The sequence below is a fragment of the Drosophila willistoni genome, assembly GCF_018902025.1.
Source record: "Drosophila willistoni isolate 14030-0811.24 chromosome 2R unlocalized genomic scaffold, UCI_dwil_1.1 Seg167, whole genome shotgun sequence".
NCBI classification, from domain to species: domain Eukaryota; kingdom Metazoa; phylum Arthropoda; class Insecta; order Diptera; family Drosophilidae; genus Drosophila; species Drosophila willistoni.
The window spans coordinates 23,817,715-23,833,761 of record NW_025814050.1 but is presented as its reverse complement, the minus strand read 5'-3'; the positions used below and the strand labels follow the sequence as shown (position 1 = coordinate 23,833,761).

General features: G+C 38.1%; 6 protein-coding genes across 10 annotated transcripts; 4 read left to right on the top strand and 2 right to left on the bottom strand.

Annotated features, from left to right (window-relative positions):
- Window positions 1-19: 19 nt before the first annotated feature.
- Window positions 20-1,573, bottom strand: LOC6646555 (lysosomal thioesterase PPT2 homolog). Of its 3 annotated transcripts, none has more exons than XM_023178140.2 (6): window positions 1,425-1,572; window positions 1,173-1,368; window positions 968-1,109; window positions 803-910; window positions 469-742; window positions 20-415 (listed from the first exon to the last, which is right to left on the bottom strand). In XM_023178140.2, exons 2-6 carry the CDS (start codon window positions 1,305-1,307, stop codon window positions 217-219), a joined length of 858 nt encoding a protein of 285 aa, XP_023033908.1. In that variant the 5' UTR covers window positions 1,308-1,368; window positions 1,425-1,572; the 3' UTR covers window positions 20-216. The 3 variants fall into 3 exon arrangements, with proteins under 3 accessions (XP_023033908.1, XP_002069266.1, XP_046866483.1); XM_002069230.4 differs by having other exon boundaries at window positions 1,173-1,336; XM_047010527.1 differs by lacking the exon at window positions 803-910 and having other exon boundaries at window positions 1,425-1,573.
- A 636-nt stretch (window positions 1,574-2,209) lies between these two features.
- On the top strand, window positions 2,210-5,508 carry LOC6646556 (lamin Dm0). The gene is made up of 4 exons (XM_002069231.4): window positions 2,210-2,287; window positions 2,888-3,348; window positions 3,411-4,114; window positions 4,249-5,508. Exons 2-4 carry the CDS (start codon window positions 2,889-2,891, stop codon window positions 4,954-4,956), a joined length of 1,872 nt encoding a protein of 623 aa, XP_002069267.1. The 5' UTR covers window positions 2,210-2,287; window position 2,888; the 3' UTR covers window positions 4,957-5,508.
- A 1,015-nt stretch (window positions 5,509-6,523) lies between these two features.
- On the top strand, window positions 6,524-9,700 carry LOC6646557 (glucosamine-6-phosphate isomerase). 2 transcript variants are annotated; one of them, XM_023178139.2, is made up of 5 exons: window positions 6,524-7,041; window positions 7,857-7,967; window positions 8,031-8,700; window positions 8,948-9,015; window positions 9,475-9,521. In XM_023178139.2, exons 2-4 carry the CDS (start codon window positions 7,870-7,872, stop codon window positions 8,999-9,001), a joined length of 822 nt encoding a protein of 273 aa, XP_023033907.1. In that variant the 5' UTR covers window positions 6,524-7,041; window positions 7,857-7,869; the 3' UTR covers window positions 9,002-9,015; window positions 9,475-9,521. The 2 variants fall into 2 exon arrangements, with proteins under 2 accessions (XP_023033907.1, XP_002069268.3); XM_002069232.4 differs by lacking the exon at window positions 8,948-9,015 and having other exon boundaries at window positions 6,525-7,041; window positions 9,475-9,700.
- Window positions 9,701-9,718: 18 nt separating this feature from the next.
- Window positions 9,719-10,789, bottom strand: LOC6646558. Its single transcript, XM_002069233.3, has one exon. The coding sequence runs from the start codon at window positions 10,745-10,747 to the stop codon at window positions 9,773-9,775; it is 975 nt and encodes a 324-aa protein (XP_002069269.1). The 5' UTR covers window positions 10,748-10,789; the 3' UTR covers window positions 9,719-9,772.
- A 385-nt stretch (window positions 10,790-11,174) lies between these two features.
- On the top strand, window positions 11,175-12,818 carry LOC6646559. 2 transcript variants are annotated; one of them, XM_002069234.4, is made up of 2 exons: window positions 11,175-11,809; window positions 11,891-12,818. In XM_002069234.4, the coding sequence occupies exons 1-2, from the start codon at window positions 11,792-11,794 to the stop codon at window positions 12,581-12,583; spliced, it is 711 nt and encodes a 236-aa protein (XP_002069270.2). In that variant the 5' UTR covers window positions 11,175-11,791; the 3' UTR covers window positions 12,584-12,818. The 2 variants fall into 2 exon arrangements, with proteins under 2 accessions (XP_002069270.2, XP_023033923.1); XM_023178155.2 differs by having other exon boundaries at window positions 11,175-11,824.
- A 1,897-nt stretch (window positions 12,819-14,715) lies between these two features.
- Window positions 14,716-15,927, top strand: LOC6646560 (transforming growth factor beta-1-induced transcript 1 protein-like). The gene has a single exon (XM_047010522.1). The coding sequence runs from the start codon at window positions 15,069-15,071 to the stop codon at window positions 15,606-15,608; it is 540 nt and encodes a 179-aa protein (XP_046866478.1). The 5' UTR covers window positions 14,716-15,068; the 3' UTR covers window positions 15,609-15,927.
- The last annotated feature ends 120 nt before the right edge of the window (window positions 15,928-16,047 follow it).

The following is a 16,047-nucleotide window of genomic DNA, read 5'->3' as shown; positions in this document are numbered from 1 at the left end:
AAAAACACTTCTTTGAATATAAAATCAAGAGAGCAGTTTTAATATATATAGGATTCATGCTATAAATAATTCTAGTTTACACCGAGAGAAACGGTCCGTCTAGCTAAAAAATAAATTCAATTTATGTAATTACAATATACAAGTCAAGTATTTCAGTTGAATCCTTCAGCGGTTTACAAATCACAGCCTTGCGCTTCAGCTTGAGTTGTTGCTTGTTCAATCCAAATATGGCATTATGACTTCCTTAATGACATCTTTTTGCCTGTGCCAGGATAAATGATGAACACGCGGTTTAACGATTATTTTTAATTTATCAGCGTCCAGGAGGGTTTTCAAGCCAATCAAGTCGGCAGTAAAAATTTTACGCTTGTTAAACTCTACCACATCCAAATCCTCATTAAAGTAACCAAAGTGACTGTAGATTTAAGATGATAATTAATGTTTAAATTGTTTTGAATACCAATATACCTGCTCTCCCAAGGAGTTATCACATCATCGTTTGGGCCTCCAACCATAACCATTTTTTCTAATCGTACCAAAGCCTTTTTAAAATCTGTAGAATTTGTGCTAATCTTCTCGTTGTTGATTACAGGCAAGAATTCACTATATTTCATATAGAGCGATTGCTTGAACGGATCGTTCCAATAGCCTCCCACTGAGGTATGTTGACCCACTCGCGAATAGAAGAGCTCAAAGGCTGTTTTGGCGGCCAAATCTGGGAAAATCAAATGAAGGAAACTAGCTGCAAGTACAAAGATGATAATATACATATTTAAATTTATCTTGTATAGCAATAACTTACTGCCGTACTGCCCAGCCTGAGGAGAGGATAAGGAAATAAAAGTCTTGACATTATGTTGTGGCAAACTCTGGATCGCTGCCCGGGCTAAAATACCTCCCTGGGAGTAGCCTAATTTCAAAATATGTTTTAATTTCATTCTAATTTACTGAGTTATATCTATCATACCCAGAAAAATAATGCCCTCCGGATGTGCTTTACCAATCTCATCTATATAGTCTCGAATTTGCTCGACTTGCCTCCATGCATTTTCCAGGCTGTTCCAACCACTAAATTTATCACAATTGTAGACCATTGTTCCCGGATGAAGCTGTAATGAATAACGCACATTAATTAAAATAAAGAAAGGGGACCTGTCTTCAAAAACTCTTACCTCTTCAATTAACTCTTTCAAAACTGACATCGAATCTGCTCCCGAAAGTATCCCATGGAGAAGGACGACAGGTTTATAGGAAAAAGAGTGCACAATGCTGGCGATTAACACCAATATACACAGATAGCGTCTCATTTTATCATTTATCGTTATCCTCAACCTGACTAGGAAATCCGTATCGTTTTATTTATGGCTCCTAAAGCAGTTTTCTTTGTTGTAAATACGTTGTATTTATTCAGGTCTTTTACTTACCTTTTCCATTACACTTATATTTAGATCTAAATCGTTGAATAATCTCGCTAATCCACACGACCTTCAGAATCTTTATTCCTTAAAACGCAGTAAAATTCTGAATTTTGTAAACTTTATTAAAATTTTATAGACAATTTGTTTTTGTTATTTTTACATACACACACCCCCCTATTAGTGCGAATTCGCCTCACTTTATACACCGAGAGAAACGGGATCTGATGCTGCAGTTTTCTCTTTAATTATTTTTGTCTTGTTCCTTTTATAAAAAGGAATATAACCACAAGACACAAAGAAAAAAATTAAACGAAACAGTTAAACTACGAATTTTTTTAGTTATATACATATTTAAGCATCTAAAGTAGAGTAAAACTCTCGAACCCAAACAAAGTAACCAGTGTTGACTAAAAACTTAAATAACAATCAAATTGCGGCAAATTTCAAACTACTCAGATTAAAATTTGCAACAGGTTTACAATGTTAATGCAACCATTTTGCACTTCCATTACCGTTTAGAAATTCTGCGGGATGTTTCAAGTATTTGATTAGACCAATTGATTAAAACGTAACAAATTGTCATTCAATAGTATTGTATTAAAATAAATTGAATTTTGCGCTTTACGGACGCGTTTTCAGACTACTCGGTAGTATCGACGATAGTATCGATGGTTTTTTGAAATGGCGATAGCTCAATAGTATTTCAAACTATCGATTGTTTACAAAATTTGTAAAGCAATGAATGAAATCGACGTTTTCCAACACTTAAAGCAGCAGCATAAAAAATAATTCGGTTCAGCGTCCTCTCAAAATAACAAAAAACCCCACAATTATTTAAATAAATTGTGCAAATTTAATTGAGAATATAGGTAAGTAGGCCTTGTTGCTAATACACGTAAAACTTTAAAACCACATTAGGGAAAGCGAAGGTTAAACTGTAATCGAGTTGAGTGTTCCCCCCGCAGAGAAGCGGCCCAGGAAAATGCCGCGCATGAGAGAGTGAGATTTTAGACAAAATGTGAATTAAAAACATCATATTGTGTAATTCAAAGGACTCTTTTAAGCTAAGCAGTAGATTCATAATGAACATAGTTTGCGGTAAAAGGTTTTTGAAACGCCCACGCCCATAAACAAAACGCCGCTTACTTGAGCCACTCAAATTTTTTTTATTCGTTCGCTTTAGTACAGTTAGGTTTGAGTGGCAATGCCAACTGCAACATAACGCGAGACAGTGTGAGTGAAAGAGACTGAGTTAGAGAGAGAAAGCGGCGTTCTCTCTTGAGTGGATTTGATTATTATTTCTTGTTTTCTGTTTTGGAATTTTATCAGGCAGTACTAAGAACGGGCAGCATAAAACGATTGCGCGCAAAAATATCTGGCTAAGCAAATAGAATAGAAAGAAAACGAAACGAAACATATTGAGGTTGCAGATCTAGCATAACCGGCTCACGTGTCTCTTGTCTCCGCAGAATGTCGACCAAATCCCGACGTGCTGGCACTGCCACACCACAACCTGGCAGCACTTCGACCCCATTGCCGCCATCAGGTGGACCCGCTCCACAGCAGCAACAACAACAGCAGCAGGCCTCAAGCCCATTGAGTCCCACGCGTCATTCGCGTGTGGCTGAAAAGGTCGAGCTCCAGAATCTCAATGATCGTCTGGCCACCTATATCGATCGGGTGCGTAACCTGGAGACGGAAAACTCACGTCTCACCATTGAAGTGCAAACTACGCGGGATACAGTCACCCGCGAGACAACGAATATCAAGAATATATTTGAGGCGGAACTTCTAGAGACACGTCGCCTGTTGGATGAAACGGCACGGGAGCGGGCAAAGATTGAAATCGATTTGAAACGTATGTGGGAGGAGAATGACAATCTGAAGACGAATCTGGATAAGAAAACGAAGGAGGCTAGCATTGCTGAAGGTGAGTAACCGAATCGCGAGTATTTTTCTTTCGCCTTCCTTATTAGTTCCATCTTTCATTAGCCAATGCCCGTGTCAATGAGTCTCGGGCCAACGATTTGAGCCAAAAGTATAGCCAGGCAAACGCAGATCGTAAGAAGGCAAACGATGATCTTCAGGAGGCACTCAAAGAACTGGATCGCTTGCGTAAACAGTTTGAGGATACGCGCAAGAATCTGGAACAGGAGACTTTGGCTCGCGTCGATTTGGAAAACGCCATACAATCGCTCCGCGAAGAACTTTCATTCAAAGATCAAGTCCACTCGCAAGAGATCAATGAATCGCGGCGGGTGCGTCAAACTGAGTATAGCGAAATTGATGGCCGCCTGGCACAGGAGTACGATGCTAAGTTGAAGCAATCGCTGCAAGAACTTCGCTTCCAATATGAAGAGCAAATGCGCATCAATCGCGAGGATATTGAGCAACTCTATGAGGATAAGATTCGGCGTATGCAGGATGCTGCAGCCCGCACTCACAATTCCACCCACAAGTCAATTGAAGAGCTACGCAGTACTCGCGTTCGTATCGATGGGCTGAATGCAAAGATCAATGATTTGGAGGCCACCAATGGTGCGTTGAATGCTCGTATTCGCGAGCTGGAGAAGCAGCTGGACAACGATTTGGAACACCATCGTCAGGAGGTGGCTTTGCTAGAAAAAGAATTGATTCGTTTGCGTGAAGAAATGACTCAGCAATTACAGGAATACCAGGATTTGATGGACATCAAGGTGAGAGCAGTAAAAAATTAAGAATGCAACCTGACTTGTAATCTTGAACAAGTATGCATATAATTTTCCAACTAGAACTAGCTTGCAAACATGATATGTTGTCCCAACTTAACTTGTTCGTTTTGTCGTTTTAGGTCTCTTTGGATTTAGAAATTGCCGCCTATGACAAGCTGCTGATGGGCGAAGAGGCTCGCTTGAATATCACTCCAGCCCCCAATACGGCTACGGTGCAATCCTTTAGCCAATCCTTGCGTAGTAGCACTCGGTCAACACCATCGCGCCGCACTCCCTCAGGAGCGTTGAAACGCAAACGTGCCTTTGTGGACGAATCGGAGGATCGCAGCGTATCCGATTTCTATATATCGGCCAATGCAAAAGGCAACGTGGAAATCAAAGAAATCGATGCGGATGGAAAGTTTATCAAACTCTATAACAAGGGTGCCGAGGAGATTGCCATTGGCGGATGGCAATTGCAGCGTTTGATTAACGAGAACGGTCCTTCGGTTACCTATAAGTTCCATCGTTCCGTGAAAATAGAACCAAATTCCTCTGTCACAGTGTGGTCTTCAGATTCTCGGGCCCAGCATGAGCCACCCACCAACATTGTGATGAAGCAACAGAAATGGACCATCGGGGATAATACAAAAACAATTCTTCTCAATGGCGATGGCGAGGCAGTGGCAAATTTGGAGCGCATTAAGCGCATTGTTTCCACACATGTCTCGTCGTCAACCAGCCGAATGAGTCGTCGTCGCAGCATTAGTGCTGTTGATGGCAACGAGCAGCTTTACCATCACCAAGGCGATCCCAAGCAGACCAACGAGAAGTGCTCCATTATGTAAAGCACAACTAATTTCAATTAATTTCACAATTCAATAATTTTTCATAAGTTCAAACCACAATAACAACAGAAAAACAGGAAAATTTTCTATACGTTGCCAGTTCCAAATGTTTTTTTTGTCACCGTCTCTATATTTAGTATTTTTTACGTTCTTCAATGTTCTTTGGACGAATATTTTATTAACGTTCCCCGCCCCCTAACTTGTTCAATGTAAAACCAACTGTAAACTTTATGAGGCATATTCATATATATGTATACAGGGGTCTGAAGAAAAGGGCACCCTTGTGCATGTGTGCCACATAGAATTTACATGGTTTATTTGCCTAGACGCAGTTTCGTAATGTCAATTTTTTTGGTGCTCTCAAGTTTATTTTAAATATTGGTTGAAACAATATTTCTAATGAACTTGGACACTACCTTAACTTACCACTTTTACTTTCTAAATCTATCTATCTTTCTATAAATATATTAATTAAATAAATAGTTTTTAAGTCATTTTTCTAAAACAACAACAAAAAGTATATCACCAATAAAACAAAAACAAGAAATGAGACACAATTTACAATTTATTTTAAATATTTTTGTACAAGAAACTTAAAATACAAACAAAATATATATAATTATATACATAAAACGAAACAAAACCCACTTGTCCAATGAGTCGCCAATATATTTCAATACGAGTTCCATTACTAATGAGTTAATGGGATGGATAACTCCCCCAACCAAAAAAGAAAAACGAAAAGGAACCGGTTTGCTTCTAAAGTCAACTTATGCCAACAAGGTACAATTAAACGCTCAATCATGCGTTCAATTTTTTTTCGTTCCTTATTTTAATATTTTTTGGCTCTTCTACATTAGAGGGATGGGGGTGGGTGTGGTCCCATCCGCTCGGTCGGTTAATAAACTATTTAAAGAAATTTAAGAGTGTCAAATGTTAAGTACATTTGTTTTTTGTTAAGAAATTGTAAAATGAAAAACAAAAATGTTTCGTAATACTTATATACAAAAATGTTGAACAAATTTAAGCGAAATGACCAACTAAATATCATATTTAAATCAAAAAACATATAAACATGAGGAGCGAAAAGTGTTTTTGATCAGACTATACCTAGACCGATTGTTCCTAGAATATTACATTATAAGCAAAGTTTCATAAATACATATAAGTTTAAGAATAAGCTTTTTAAATTTGCAAAATATATTGTAAAATATTGTTTAAAAAATTTCAAACTAAAACAAGATAATTCTGTAAAATTTCGCTAAACTAGTATACCTTGCTGCTGTATATTTTTAGTATTGTAGGGTATTGAGAATTTCATTTCACTTTCTCACTGCCCTTTTTGTCGTCTGCGTTTTGTGTTCGAAATTCTTCTCTCCGCTTAGCACTGAGTTATTTTCGGAATTCATTTATTTTTAGTATGTATGCGGGCGAAGTTGTACTGGATTTTTACTCAAATGTTTGAGTGTTTTGAAATCGAAATCGATTAAAGTCAGTTAGTCAGTGGGGAAAACAATATAGAAACAACAGCCGGCACTTTGACATTGGCACCACAGCATGGTAACGGCAAACCCATTCACATATGTACAGCCCCAAACCCACTTGTTGGTGAAATTAATAGCACAAAACGAAAGACCCAGACATTTTCACTCAAGAGAGGACTTCACTCGCAGAGATCTAAATATGTATTTGCTAGAATGAGATAGCTTTGTCCAAGTTCATTCAACTGCAGTTAATAATTGAGCTGAAACCCTGTCCAAAAGTTTCTCTCGGTAACCCCTGCCTTCGGTTCCAGTGATAAGAAAAAAAAGTATCTCAAGGTTAGCCATTGTGGTTGCAACTGCCCCTGTCCCAAAACAAATGCAGGCTTATCGCTCAAAATTTTTGCTTTATCAGTTAAGTAAGCCCAATGCAATAAATAGCCAGCTTTCAGTCTGGTTTGTGTTTCCCTGCTACTAACATCTCTCGTCGCTCGGTGCCTTCGTTCAAGTGCTTTGCAAAGCACAAAAAATTGCAAAAAAAAAAAAACAAATAAATAAATATTAAAAAAACGTTTTGTATTCGTGAGGTTGATCATTTTTTAAGGTGAGTGAGTTGTTGTTTCGTTTGTATTCTCAAGTGCAGGTTGCCAATTGAGAATGAAAGTGTTATTTCATATGTAGATATTTATATGTATGTTGGTTGCCTTCAAGGCGGGGGGCGTTCGTCGGTCAAAGTCATAAATGAGTTTTAATTGCTGTTGTGTTGCTTATCAGTTAGATTTTATGATCTCACTGCCACAATTGGACATGGGGATCTCTCATTGTGTAATCTTATCCCGATGAATGAATATGGACACATACATACATATTATATATACATAGGCAAACGCAAACCCAAAAATACAATCTAAATCTCCTACGCACTAATTATTAAAGGCAACCACGGCTTTAAAATCGCTTGAAACATCAACTGAAATAGACTGCGCACTATTATTGAATAGGCCACTCCTTAGTTTGAAAATAAAAATGATTAATATATTTAAAAATTTAATGTTAAAAACGATTCACCTAATTTACATCAATATGGATACACAGAAGTATCCTTTATTACAGGACAAATTAGAAATTAATCTTTCAATGATATAAGCAATAGCCAACTCCTAATGAGGATGTTAAAATTTTTAAGGTCCCTCATGATAACGTACAGAGTTTGAATACATAGAAAATCTTAGTCAATCTTTAAATAGACTAATGGTCACTTTGTGGCCAAAGATAGAAAGTATGGAAAAGTACTTTAAATATAAAAGAGCTGAATATTAAACTAGACAGAAACTATGTTAAAGAAATGTACAAAGAAATCAACTATATGCAAATTCAAATGATATTGTCAATTAATTCTTTAACCTACCCCTATTCTAGGTAATACAACAAAATGAGATTGATTATTTTGGAAACCAGCGATTCGGTTGGCAAATGGGCAGCCAAATATGTCATGAAACGTATCAACGAGTTCCAGCCGGGACCAAATAAGTAAGTGATTGATATACATTCGTATTTGACCATTCACTGACTGAATAACTTTTACTATTTCAGATACTTTGTATTGGGTTTACCCACAGGCTCCACGCCATTGGGAATGTATCGAGAGTTAATTGAATTCTATAAGCAGGGCAAGGTATCGTTTCAATATGTAAAGACATTTAATATGGATGAATATGTTGGCTTGCCGCGGGATCATCACGAGAGCTATCACTATTTCATGTGGCATAATTTCTTCAAGCATATTGACATTGAACCCCACAATGTCCATATATTAGATGGCAATGCCTCCGATTTGGTGGTCGAATGTAATAAATTTGAGGAGCAGATTAAAGCGGCCGGAGGAGTAGAACTATTCATTGGTGGCATTGGGCCAGATGGCCATATAGCTTTCAATGAGCCCGGCTCATCGCTGGTATCACGAACGAGAGTAAAGACCCTGGCCCAGGATACCTTGGAGGCTAATGCCCGTTTCTTTGACAATGATATGACCAAGGTTCCTAAACAGGCTTTAACTGTGGGTGTGGGTACTGTGATGGATTCAAAGGAGGTTATGATACTCATAACGGGCGGTCACAAGGCCTTCGCCTTGTACAAAGCGATCGAAGAAGGTGTTAACCACATGTGGACCGTTAGTGCATTCCAGCAACATGTCAATACTTTGATGATATGTGACGAAGACGCCACCCTAGAGCTGCGCGTCAAGACTGTAAAATATTTTAAGGTATGCCCAGATGCTAACAGCATTTCAACATCCCTTGCACCTGCCCCACCTGTGAGGCGTAGTTAGTCTTAACCTTACAATTAGCTTCTATTTAGAGGTGTTGGATAACCAATATTGACTGCTCTTCTTCTCCCTCTATAACACATTTCTTTGGGTTGTGTAATGGTTTTTAGTTCAACGAAAATGGAATATATAATTTGTTAATTTTATTCTTGGGTCTGGTCGTCATATTTTGATAATTTCACAGGGCATTCTAAGAGATATAGATGAAGCTGCCATTCAGGAAGGTTATACCAACTGATTCACAAATGTAATGTATGTCTCAATAAGTACATTTAAGTCTTATAGGTTCTTTTTAATTAAACCAACTGGGATTTAAGAAAACCAGAAAAAGCAATCAGAAAAACAAAACATATTTGTTTTTGTTGAGAAGTGTAAGGAACCCATCGATAAGAATTTAAATGATTAGTTTAACTCAATTCCCTAACTAGTGATGATTGAATATTAAATGAACTATATAAAACAAATGTTTGATTTATAAATGAATGTCGTGAGTTAATTTTCTACATTTTATAGGTTTTATTTTTGGTGATTTCAATTTTGACAAATAGAATGTAATTTTTTCCAAACAGTCTAATTATTAAAATTTAAATTAGAGAAGTAAAGACTTTTGTCCTAAAAAGTAAAGCAATTGAAAGTAGCTGTTGATTGAGGATAATTTTTCAATTAAACTTAACATTTAACATTAATTTGTATATCTTAAATCTTTTGCAGAGCTTAATGGATGTGCATTCCAAACTAATTGAGCAACAAAAGACGGCAAACTAGCCCGAGAAACAGATCGGCAGACAGGGGAATATATAGTTCCTCGAGGAACAGAATTTAACTATGTGAAAAAAATACCAGAATTGTTTTCAATATGCATATATATATTTTTTTAGTGTTTATTATGTATGTAATTTAAGGTTTATGTATGTATAAAGTATATATAGTAAAGAAATCTTTTGTTTTAAACAATTACAATCTTAAGCATAGAGAAATCCTAAATTAGATTTACATATAATATTTATGTTTAACTGCGAGTGAGGATTTGCTTGTCAGTATACACAAATTCCTCGTGATCCTCAATTAGGCGGAATAATTCCTTCGCATAAAAGACAGAACGCACAGATTCTTCCAAAATGAGTTGATGATTCTGAACAGCGCGACGCACTTGCTCGTGTATGAACATGGCCTCCAGACGCTTGGCCCGCTCTGTAATGCGACAAGCCTCGTTATTCCTCAAATTGACCTCGCCAACTGTGAGATGCCTTTCCACTGCTGGTTGATGACGTGCTCCGTTGTGATGATATCTGCAGATGTCGCTAATTACACCGGAATTAACGCTGAAGATGCCGTCGGCTGCACCAATAACGCTCTGGCATACGGCCGGAGAGCAGATCACTTCCCGTTTTAACTTTTCGTATATCAGTTGTTGGAGGACATTGTGGCGAGCACAGCGAAAATAGTCCCGACGTATATATCCATGGCTGCGGCCAATCTTGTGTCGCATGGGCTTGAAATTAAGAACCTGCGTACCCCAGGTGTTACCACGTGCGGGTTTTCGGTTTTTACGGCTTAGTCTGTCCTCACGGAAGAGCTGACGTTTCACACGCTCCACACTCGCCCGCTTCAAAGTCACTCGCTCTGGTTGGAGGCAGACATCTACTTGTTGCCAAATTTTTTCACGACTTGCCAGGGATGTATTTGGTTCCCAGTGCAGCTTGTGACCCAGTCCGTACATCAAATACAATTGTCTTATGCACTCGTTTAGAAAACTTCTCTTTGTTGGACTCTGATAGTTGGGCGGACTGTTGATTATGAAGTGATCCCTCTTGTAGACCACACAATAGCCGTTTTCGCCGCTCAGCATGCCTGGTCGTTGATAGACTATTAACTGCTGATCCTTGTAATCAATGGGCGAGTTAAATATGTATATCTGATTCTGAGCGTCCATCGGAGAGCGGAACATCAGCAATTCCTTTTGAGATGATTGTGAACTGTCCATGTCGAATGAGACTCTAAGTTGTTATGATATATATTTTCGATGATTAAGCGATTTATATACATAAGCAGGTATGGAAGTGCTATGGACTCTTTGACCTGTGCAAATCCGGGCAAGTCATGACACGAACTTACCTGCGCGGATCTTGGGTTATTTGTGGGTTTAGGATTACAGGTAAACTAACGGAATGCCTTCATGTTAGGTAGTAGTCAGGAAAGATCCCTATAAGATGTTGGATCATAAACTGAGAAAGTCCAAACAGCATTAGCTGTTAAATAGGAATTTAGGTAGACAAAAAAAAAGGAGATCCCCATTGGAACATTAGGATATACCGATAGTATGCAAGATCTTTGCTTTTATAATTTTAACGACTCAATAAGTCTTGGGTTACCATGTGTGCTTAGGCGCTTTGAACACAACGAACGTCAAAAAAATTAGAGAAGGCACGAAATGTCACTGCCATCTCTGTTTTTGCGTTATATTTGGTCGTCACTTTGTCTGTTTACTGTTATTTTGGAATTTTAAACCTTATGTGAACTTAAAAATTTAAATGCAACTCTTCTATGTAGTAAGCGTGAATGTACTACTCAAGGTGGACATACATACATGTGTATCATCTTTCTAATGGTTACGGGAATGAAAGAAGCAGCTTAAGAAGATATTGCCCACTCACTTTAAGTTTACGGTTTCCGGTGATCAATTGCAGCTTGTTCTGCTCAATTTTTGTGATTAGGAAAATTTCCCTAGAAGTTCCTAAAATACTAACAAGCCAGTGTTGCATAACATTTGACTTTTCAGTGACATGGGAATTTTCATGAAAACTTGAATTTATGCGCCTAAAGTTGTTTTCTTAATTTAAAGGTCTGAAATTGTCGTGCTGCAACTTTGGATTTAGGTAGCAAAGGTTTAGATGTCAACGCACGTGGTGTGGATAACTTAGATTCCAAAAGTTACTACCTGAGTCCTTAAATAACTTTGGTCGAAAATAGGCTACTTGGGAATAAGAAATCGCGTTACCTAATCCATCGCAGGTGTTAATCATAAAACATGCGCCATCGAATACAGGTACGCCCTCGTCAGGTATGAACTTTTTGGCAATCCTTTTCCAAATGTTGGCATATAAGACCTTATGCAAATTGCTTGCAGCTGTCAGAGACAATTGAACCACAATCGAAACGTCATCACGAGCAGCAAGCAATGGGCAACGTAATGGATCGCAATGTGTCATTCGATGACTCTAGAAGCGTAGCCACACTGGAACCTCATATGGACGAACTGGAGGATGAGGAGAAAGAAAATCAAGAGCCCCAGGAGCAGGCGGAACCAAATCAGGCACCCAATTTAATGTTCCATGTGTATAGCTATCGTCAGCAACTCAGTTGCAAGAAACATCATGTTATGAAAATGGCCACATCAAAATTGATGCTAACCGAGGAGTTGCTCAAGTTGCAACCGATTAAGCATAAAATCAGTTCCCACTCAACAACATCCTTGGAGGATTATTACGAAATACCTTTGCTAAGCGATGATGATATGGACGACAACGATGATGAGAAGCAAGAGAATGGCAATCCCTTAGTCACTGAATTGACAAACCTTAAGAACTATCGCAAGGAATTACGTAGCATCATACTAGACGTGGCCACGGAGAAATTCAAGAAGAGCAGTAGTAGTAAGAAGAAACTTAAAAGATTAAAACGGCGCACTCTAATCTCATCGAAAAAGCCTAGCAAGAAGAATAAAAATAAATCATATTATGGCGACTGGAATCAGCAACTCGAGGAGCCGCAGTACGAACAGGATAAAGAGGAATCAGCAGAAGTGATAACCATTGACTAGGGGTCAGGTAGAGAAGCGGCCCAAAAGGAAATTAACTGATATTTGATAAATAATTACTCATTAAGTTAAATGTAACCGTTGAACAATATTCATATAACATTATTTAATTTATTTTATCTGACATTAACCATTAAAAATAACCATTAAAGCGAACAATTGTCCTTCATTTAAATATGGTTTATATGCCTAGGGACTTGCTTAATCCAAATCAAAGTTCAATGCTCGAGTCTGGCCAACTCCCTTGCTTCGCGTTGCATAATTAAACTGCCAATGACTGCAATGCAATTGATTGCGGCATTTTTACTCACTTTAGTGCTCCTTTTTTTTGAGAAGGCCAAAGGATACTCGGATACTGTGTCGCACATATACATACATACATATATGGGCTACCGGCTGAAACCGAAACGACTGGAAACTTTAAATTATTGAAAATATATAAGTTTCTTATATTTAAGATGTAAATGCATAACTTTTAGTCAGAATGTCCCATTGGTGGTAAATGAAAATACAAAAAATTAATGTATGTATACTCTAGTTACACATAAGTATACTAATGCTACATTCGAGAGGAGAGGAGGAAAATATTTATAAATAAAATGTAGTCTAAACGCCCAATGAAAGGTTTTTATTTCCTCAATGTTTTATTAAGAAATCGCTAAATTACTCAATGATCCGAAACATATTTTATTTTTAGTTATTTCTAGTCAAAAGGTTGTTTATTAAGTATACATACATATTTGTTGACATAGTTTTTATGACTTTTTGATAAAGCACTGTTCCGTTTTTTGGCCCAATCTAATTCAATTAAATTAATGCAACCCAAATAATAAATCAATTGTGGGTCAGATGCCCAAAAAATACCAACCAAAAAAGTGATTCTTAATTGGGGAAACAAGTCGGTAGTTGTAGATTTATAAGTATTTCTAACTATGTAACATATATGTATACATACATATGTATGTATATGTATAATATATGTATATGCTGTTGGGTAAATTTTGGGTGGCTACTATGAACTTGTGCCAGAAATGTGAATGGGGAAATTTATGCAATTAAACAAAACGGAAAAATCCTTCTCAAGGAGGAGCAATTATGGTCCATGTATGTAAGCGTTTATGGAATTATGTTCAACGCCCCTCATCATTAAGTCGGTGGCGGTGTGAGTCCTCAAACGGGATACGCACTGGCATACGCAGACGGGATGTCGATGCAAGGATATGCCTGACACAAATTCCCTTTTAACTTGCATAACAAGCTCCACGAGCGGATTCCAAATGGCACCCCAGATACAAAACGGGCGACAATTTGAAATTCTTTTCAGAAACGACGGAGTCAAATTGTGACATGCACAGTTGTCCCAGCAGCCACCACGAACAACTCGACCAGTCCCAGTGCTAGCTCTGAATGTGACCATCGAGTAAACAACAAAGGAACTGAAAGTGGCACATTCCGTACTTGGGGGGGGAGTGAGCCCTTTTCGGTTGGCCACCATCACGCATGTGTAACTGGTTGTTAATTACTGCTGACTAAGCAACAGGAAACTTCTAAGCATTTTGCTTTAATTAAATTTTTTTTCTGCTAAAATATTTTATTAATTATAAAGCACTTCTCCTCTTTTTTCTTGTACCCAATGCAGTTAAGAAAAATGTGCAACCCCTAAAAGAGAACTCGAAAATCCTTCGAACGCAATTTAATCGGACAACCTTTCCTTATATTCTTCCGGTTCTTTATTGCTTGCCCAATTTGTTAATGGTTTTCTGCTGTGACTAATCAGAAAGTTTTAATTTCAGGGGACAAAACAAAGTAAAAATGTGTATTATATTATTATTTATGCAGTCCTCGGTAGATGAGTTGACCAGTCAAATAGGCAACTGAACAATGAGGATAAGAGTTTAAGTCCTAGGCTATAGCGATGTAGTGTTCGTCTTAGCCGAAGGCCAAAGTTGTTAGGTTGATAATTTACAATGAATTATATTCTATACTGATAATAATTTTTAATAAATTTTATATCTTTGAATATGTATTCGTTATCAAAATGTACAATTTTTCGTAACTTTAAGCAGGCCTTCGTTTCTCCAAAAAGGAAACCCACATGTTTAGTCAATCTCAGTAAGCTTATTCTCACTTGCTGACTTGCCAAATCGATATCCTATGCTGTATACTGTATTTTCTCATTCAGTTTTTGAGTCTCACAAAATTCATACGTTCGTTCCGTTTTCGCTCTTTATAGTTAGTAAAAAAAAATTTCAAAATTCCCAAAAAAAATTTTAATCTACTCAAAAGTGTGTTAAATTTTTTAATGTCAGAATTGTTTTCCATCCATTCCTCCATATAAAAAAACACGGTTTTGCAGTTCTTTGGCTCATTCGATTTCCGTTTGTGTCGTGTGTGTGTGCGCGGGTTGACGAAAAAGTAATACAAAAAGGATCGGAGTTAAATCTATTTTCAGTTGAAACGAAGGAAGGAAGGAAGAACGAAAGGCAAGATGAGTGACCACGTTGTGTGTTACAAGTGCAACGAGGTGATTACCAAGAGAATGATCACGGCTTTGGGAAAGACATGGCATCCGGAGCACTTCCTATGTCGTCACTGCGAGTCTCAGATCGAGGATGCCACATTCAACATTCAAGATGGTGAGCCAGTGTGCTCAAAGTGCTTTGTGGAACGCTACACACAGACTTGTGCCGGCTGCAAGAAGCCCATTCTGGAGCGTACCATCTGTGCCATGGGCGAGAGTTGGCATGAGAAGTGCTTTTGCTGCGATGGCGCTTGCAGGAAGCCGCTGGCCAATCAACCCTTCTATGAGCGACAGGGAAAGGTCTATTGCAAACAGGACTACGAGGACCTATTTGCCGCAAGATGCGCCAAGTGCGAGAAACCCATTACCACAGATAGTGCTGTGGTAGCGATGAATGCGAAATGGCATCGCGATTGCTTCCGCTGTAATCGATGCGAGAGTCCCATTACCACTCAAACATTCACCGTGGATGGGGACAAGCCCGTGTGTCCAGCCTGCCAGGGTTAGTCGAGCTAGCCGTTCCCTAGCTCCAGTTCCAGATCCAGTTTCGCATATTCAGCTTGAGGTTTAGGTATTGATTGATTCATGCATTTATAGTTTTTGTTATTTCTCGTTTCGGAATCGATTGAAATCCTATAAATGTTATGTACTCTCACTACTCTGGGGCTCAAACTAACTGATCCATCCCAGACAAACAAAACATAAATACATACATACACGCATGCACACCGACCCACACTACCACATGATGTATCCACAAAACACTTAAACATCCATAGATATCCATCAACAGTCACCACCTCCAATACACCCAATTAAAAAAGAATTTGCTGGTTTGATTTCCAAGAGGGGGCAGTATTTCGTCTTAATAAGTATTTCTCTTACAATTAGTAATGTAAGAAATCTGGGCTATTTAATCGTTTAAGTAGTTCCCACAGATAATTAG

Coding starts and splice junctions, on each gene's coding strand:
- LOC6646557 (XM_002069232.4), top strand. CDS start 7,870: ATGAGATTGATTATTTTGGAAACCAGCGATTCGGTTGGCAAATGGGCA. Junction 7,968..8,030: donor TTCCAGCCGGGACCAAATAA/GTAAGTGATTGA, acceptor TTACTATTTCAG/ATACTTTGTATTGGGTTTAC. Junction 8,701..9,474: donor AGACTGTAAAATATTTTAAG/GTATGCCCAGAT, acceptor AATCTTTTGCAG/AGCTTAATGGATGTGCATTC.
- LOC6646556 (XM_002069231.4), top strand. CDS start 2,889: ATGTCGACCAAATCCCGACGTGCTGGCACTGCCACACCACAACCTGGC. Junction 3,349..3,410: donor GGAGGCTAGCATTGCTGAAG/GTGAGTAACCGA, acceptor ATCTTTCATTAG/CCAATGCCCGTGTCAATGAG. Junction 4,115..4,248: donor AGGATTTGATGGACATCAAG/GTGAGAGCAGTA, acceptor TTGTCGTTTTAG/GTCTCTTTGGATTTAGAAAT.
- LOC6646558 (XM_002069233.3), bottom strand. CDS start 10,747: ATGGACAGTTCACAATCATCTCAAAAGGAATTGCTGATGTTCCGCTCT.
- LOC6646555 (XM_023178140.2), bottom strand. CDS start 1,307: ATGAGACGCTATCTGTGTATATTGGTGTTAATCGCCAGCATTGTGCAC. Junction 911..967: donor GGAGGGCATTATTTTTCTGG/GTATGATAGATA, acceptor TTTTGAAATTAG/GCTACTCCCAGGGAGGTATT. Junction 743..802: donor TCAGGCTGGGCAGTACGGCA/GTAAGTTATTGC, acceptor TTGTACTTGCAG/CTAGTTTCCTTCATTTGATT.
- LOC6646560 (XM_047010522.1), top strand. CDS start 15,069: ATGAGTGACCACGTTGTGTGTTACAAGTGCAACGAGGTGATTACCAAG.
- LOC6646559 (XM_023178155.2), top strand. CDS start 11,792: ATGCGCCATCGAATACAGGTACGCCCTCGTCAG. Junction 11,825..11,890: donor TACAGGTACGCCCTCGTCAG/GTATGAACTTTT, acceptor AATTGCTTGCAG/CTGTCAGAGACAATTGAACC.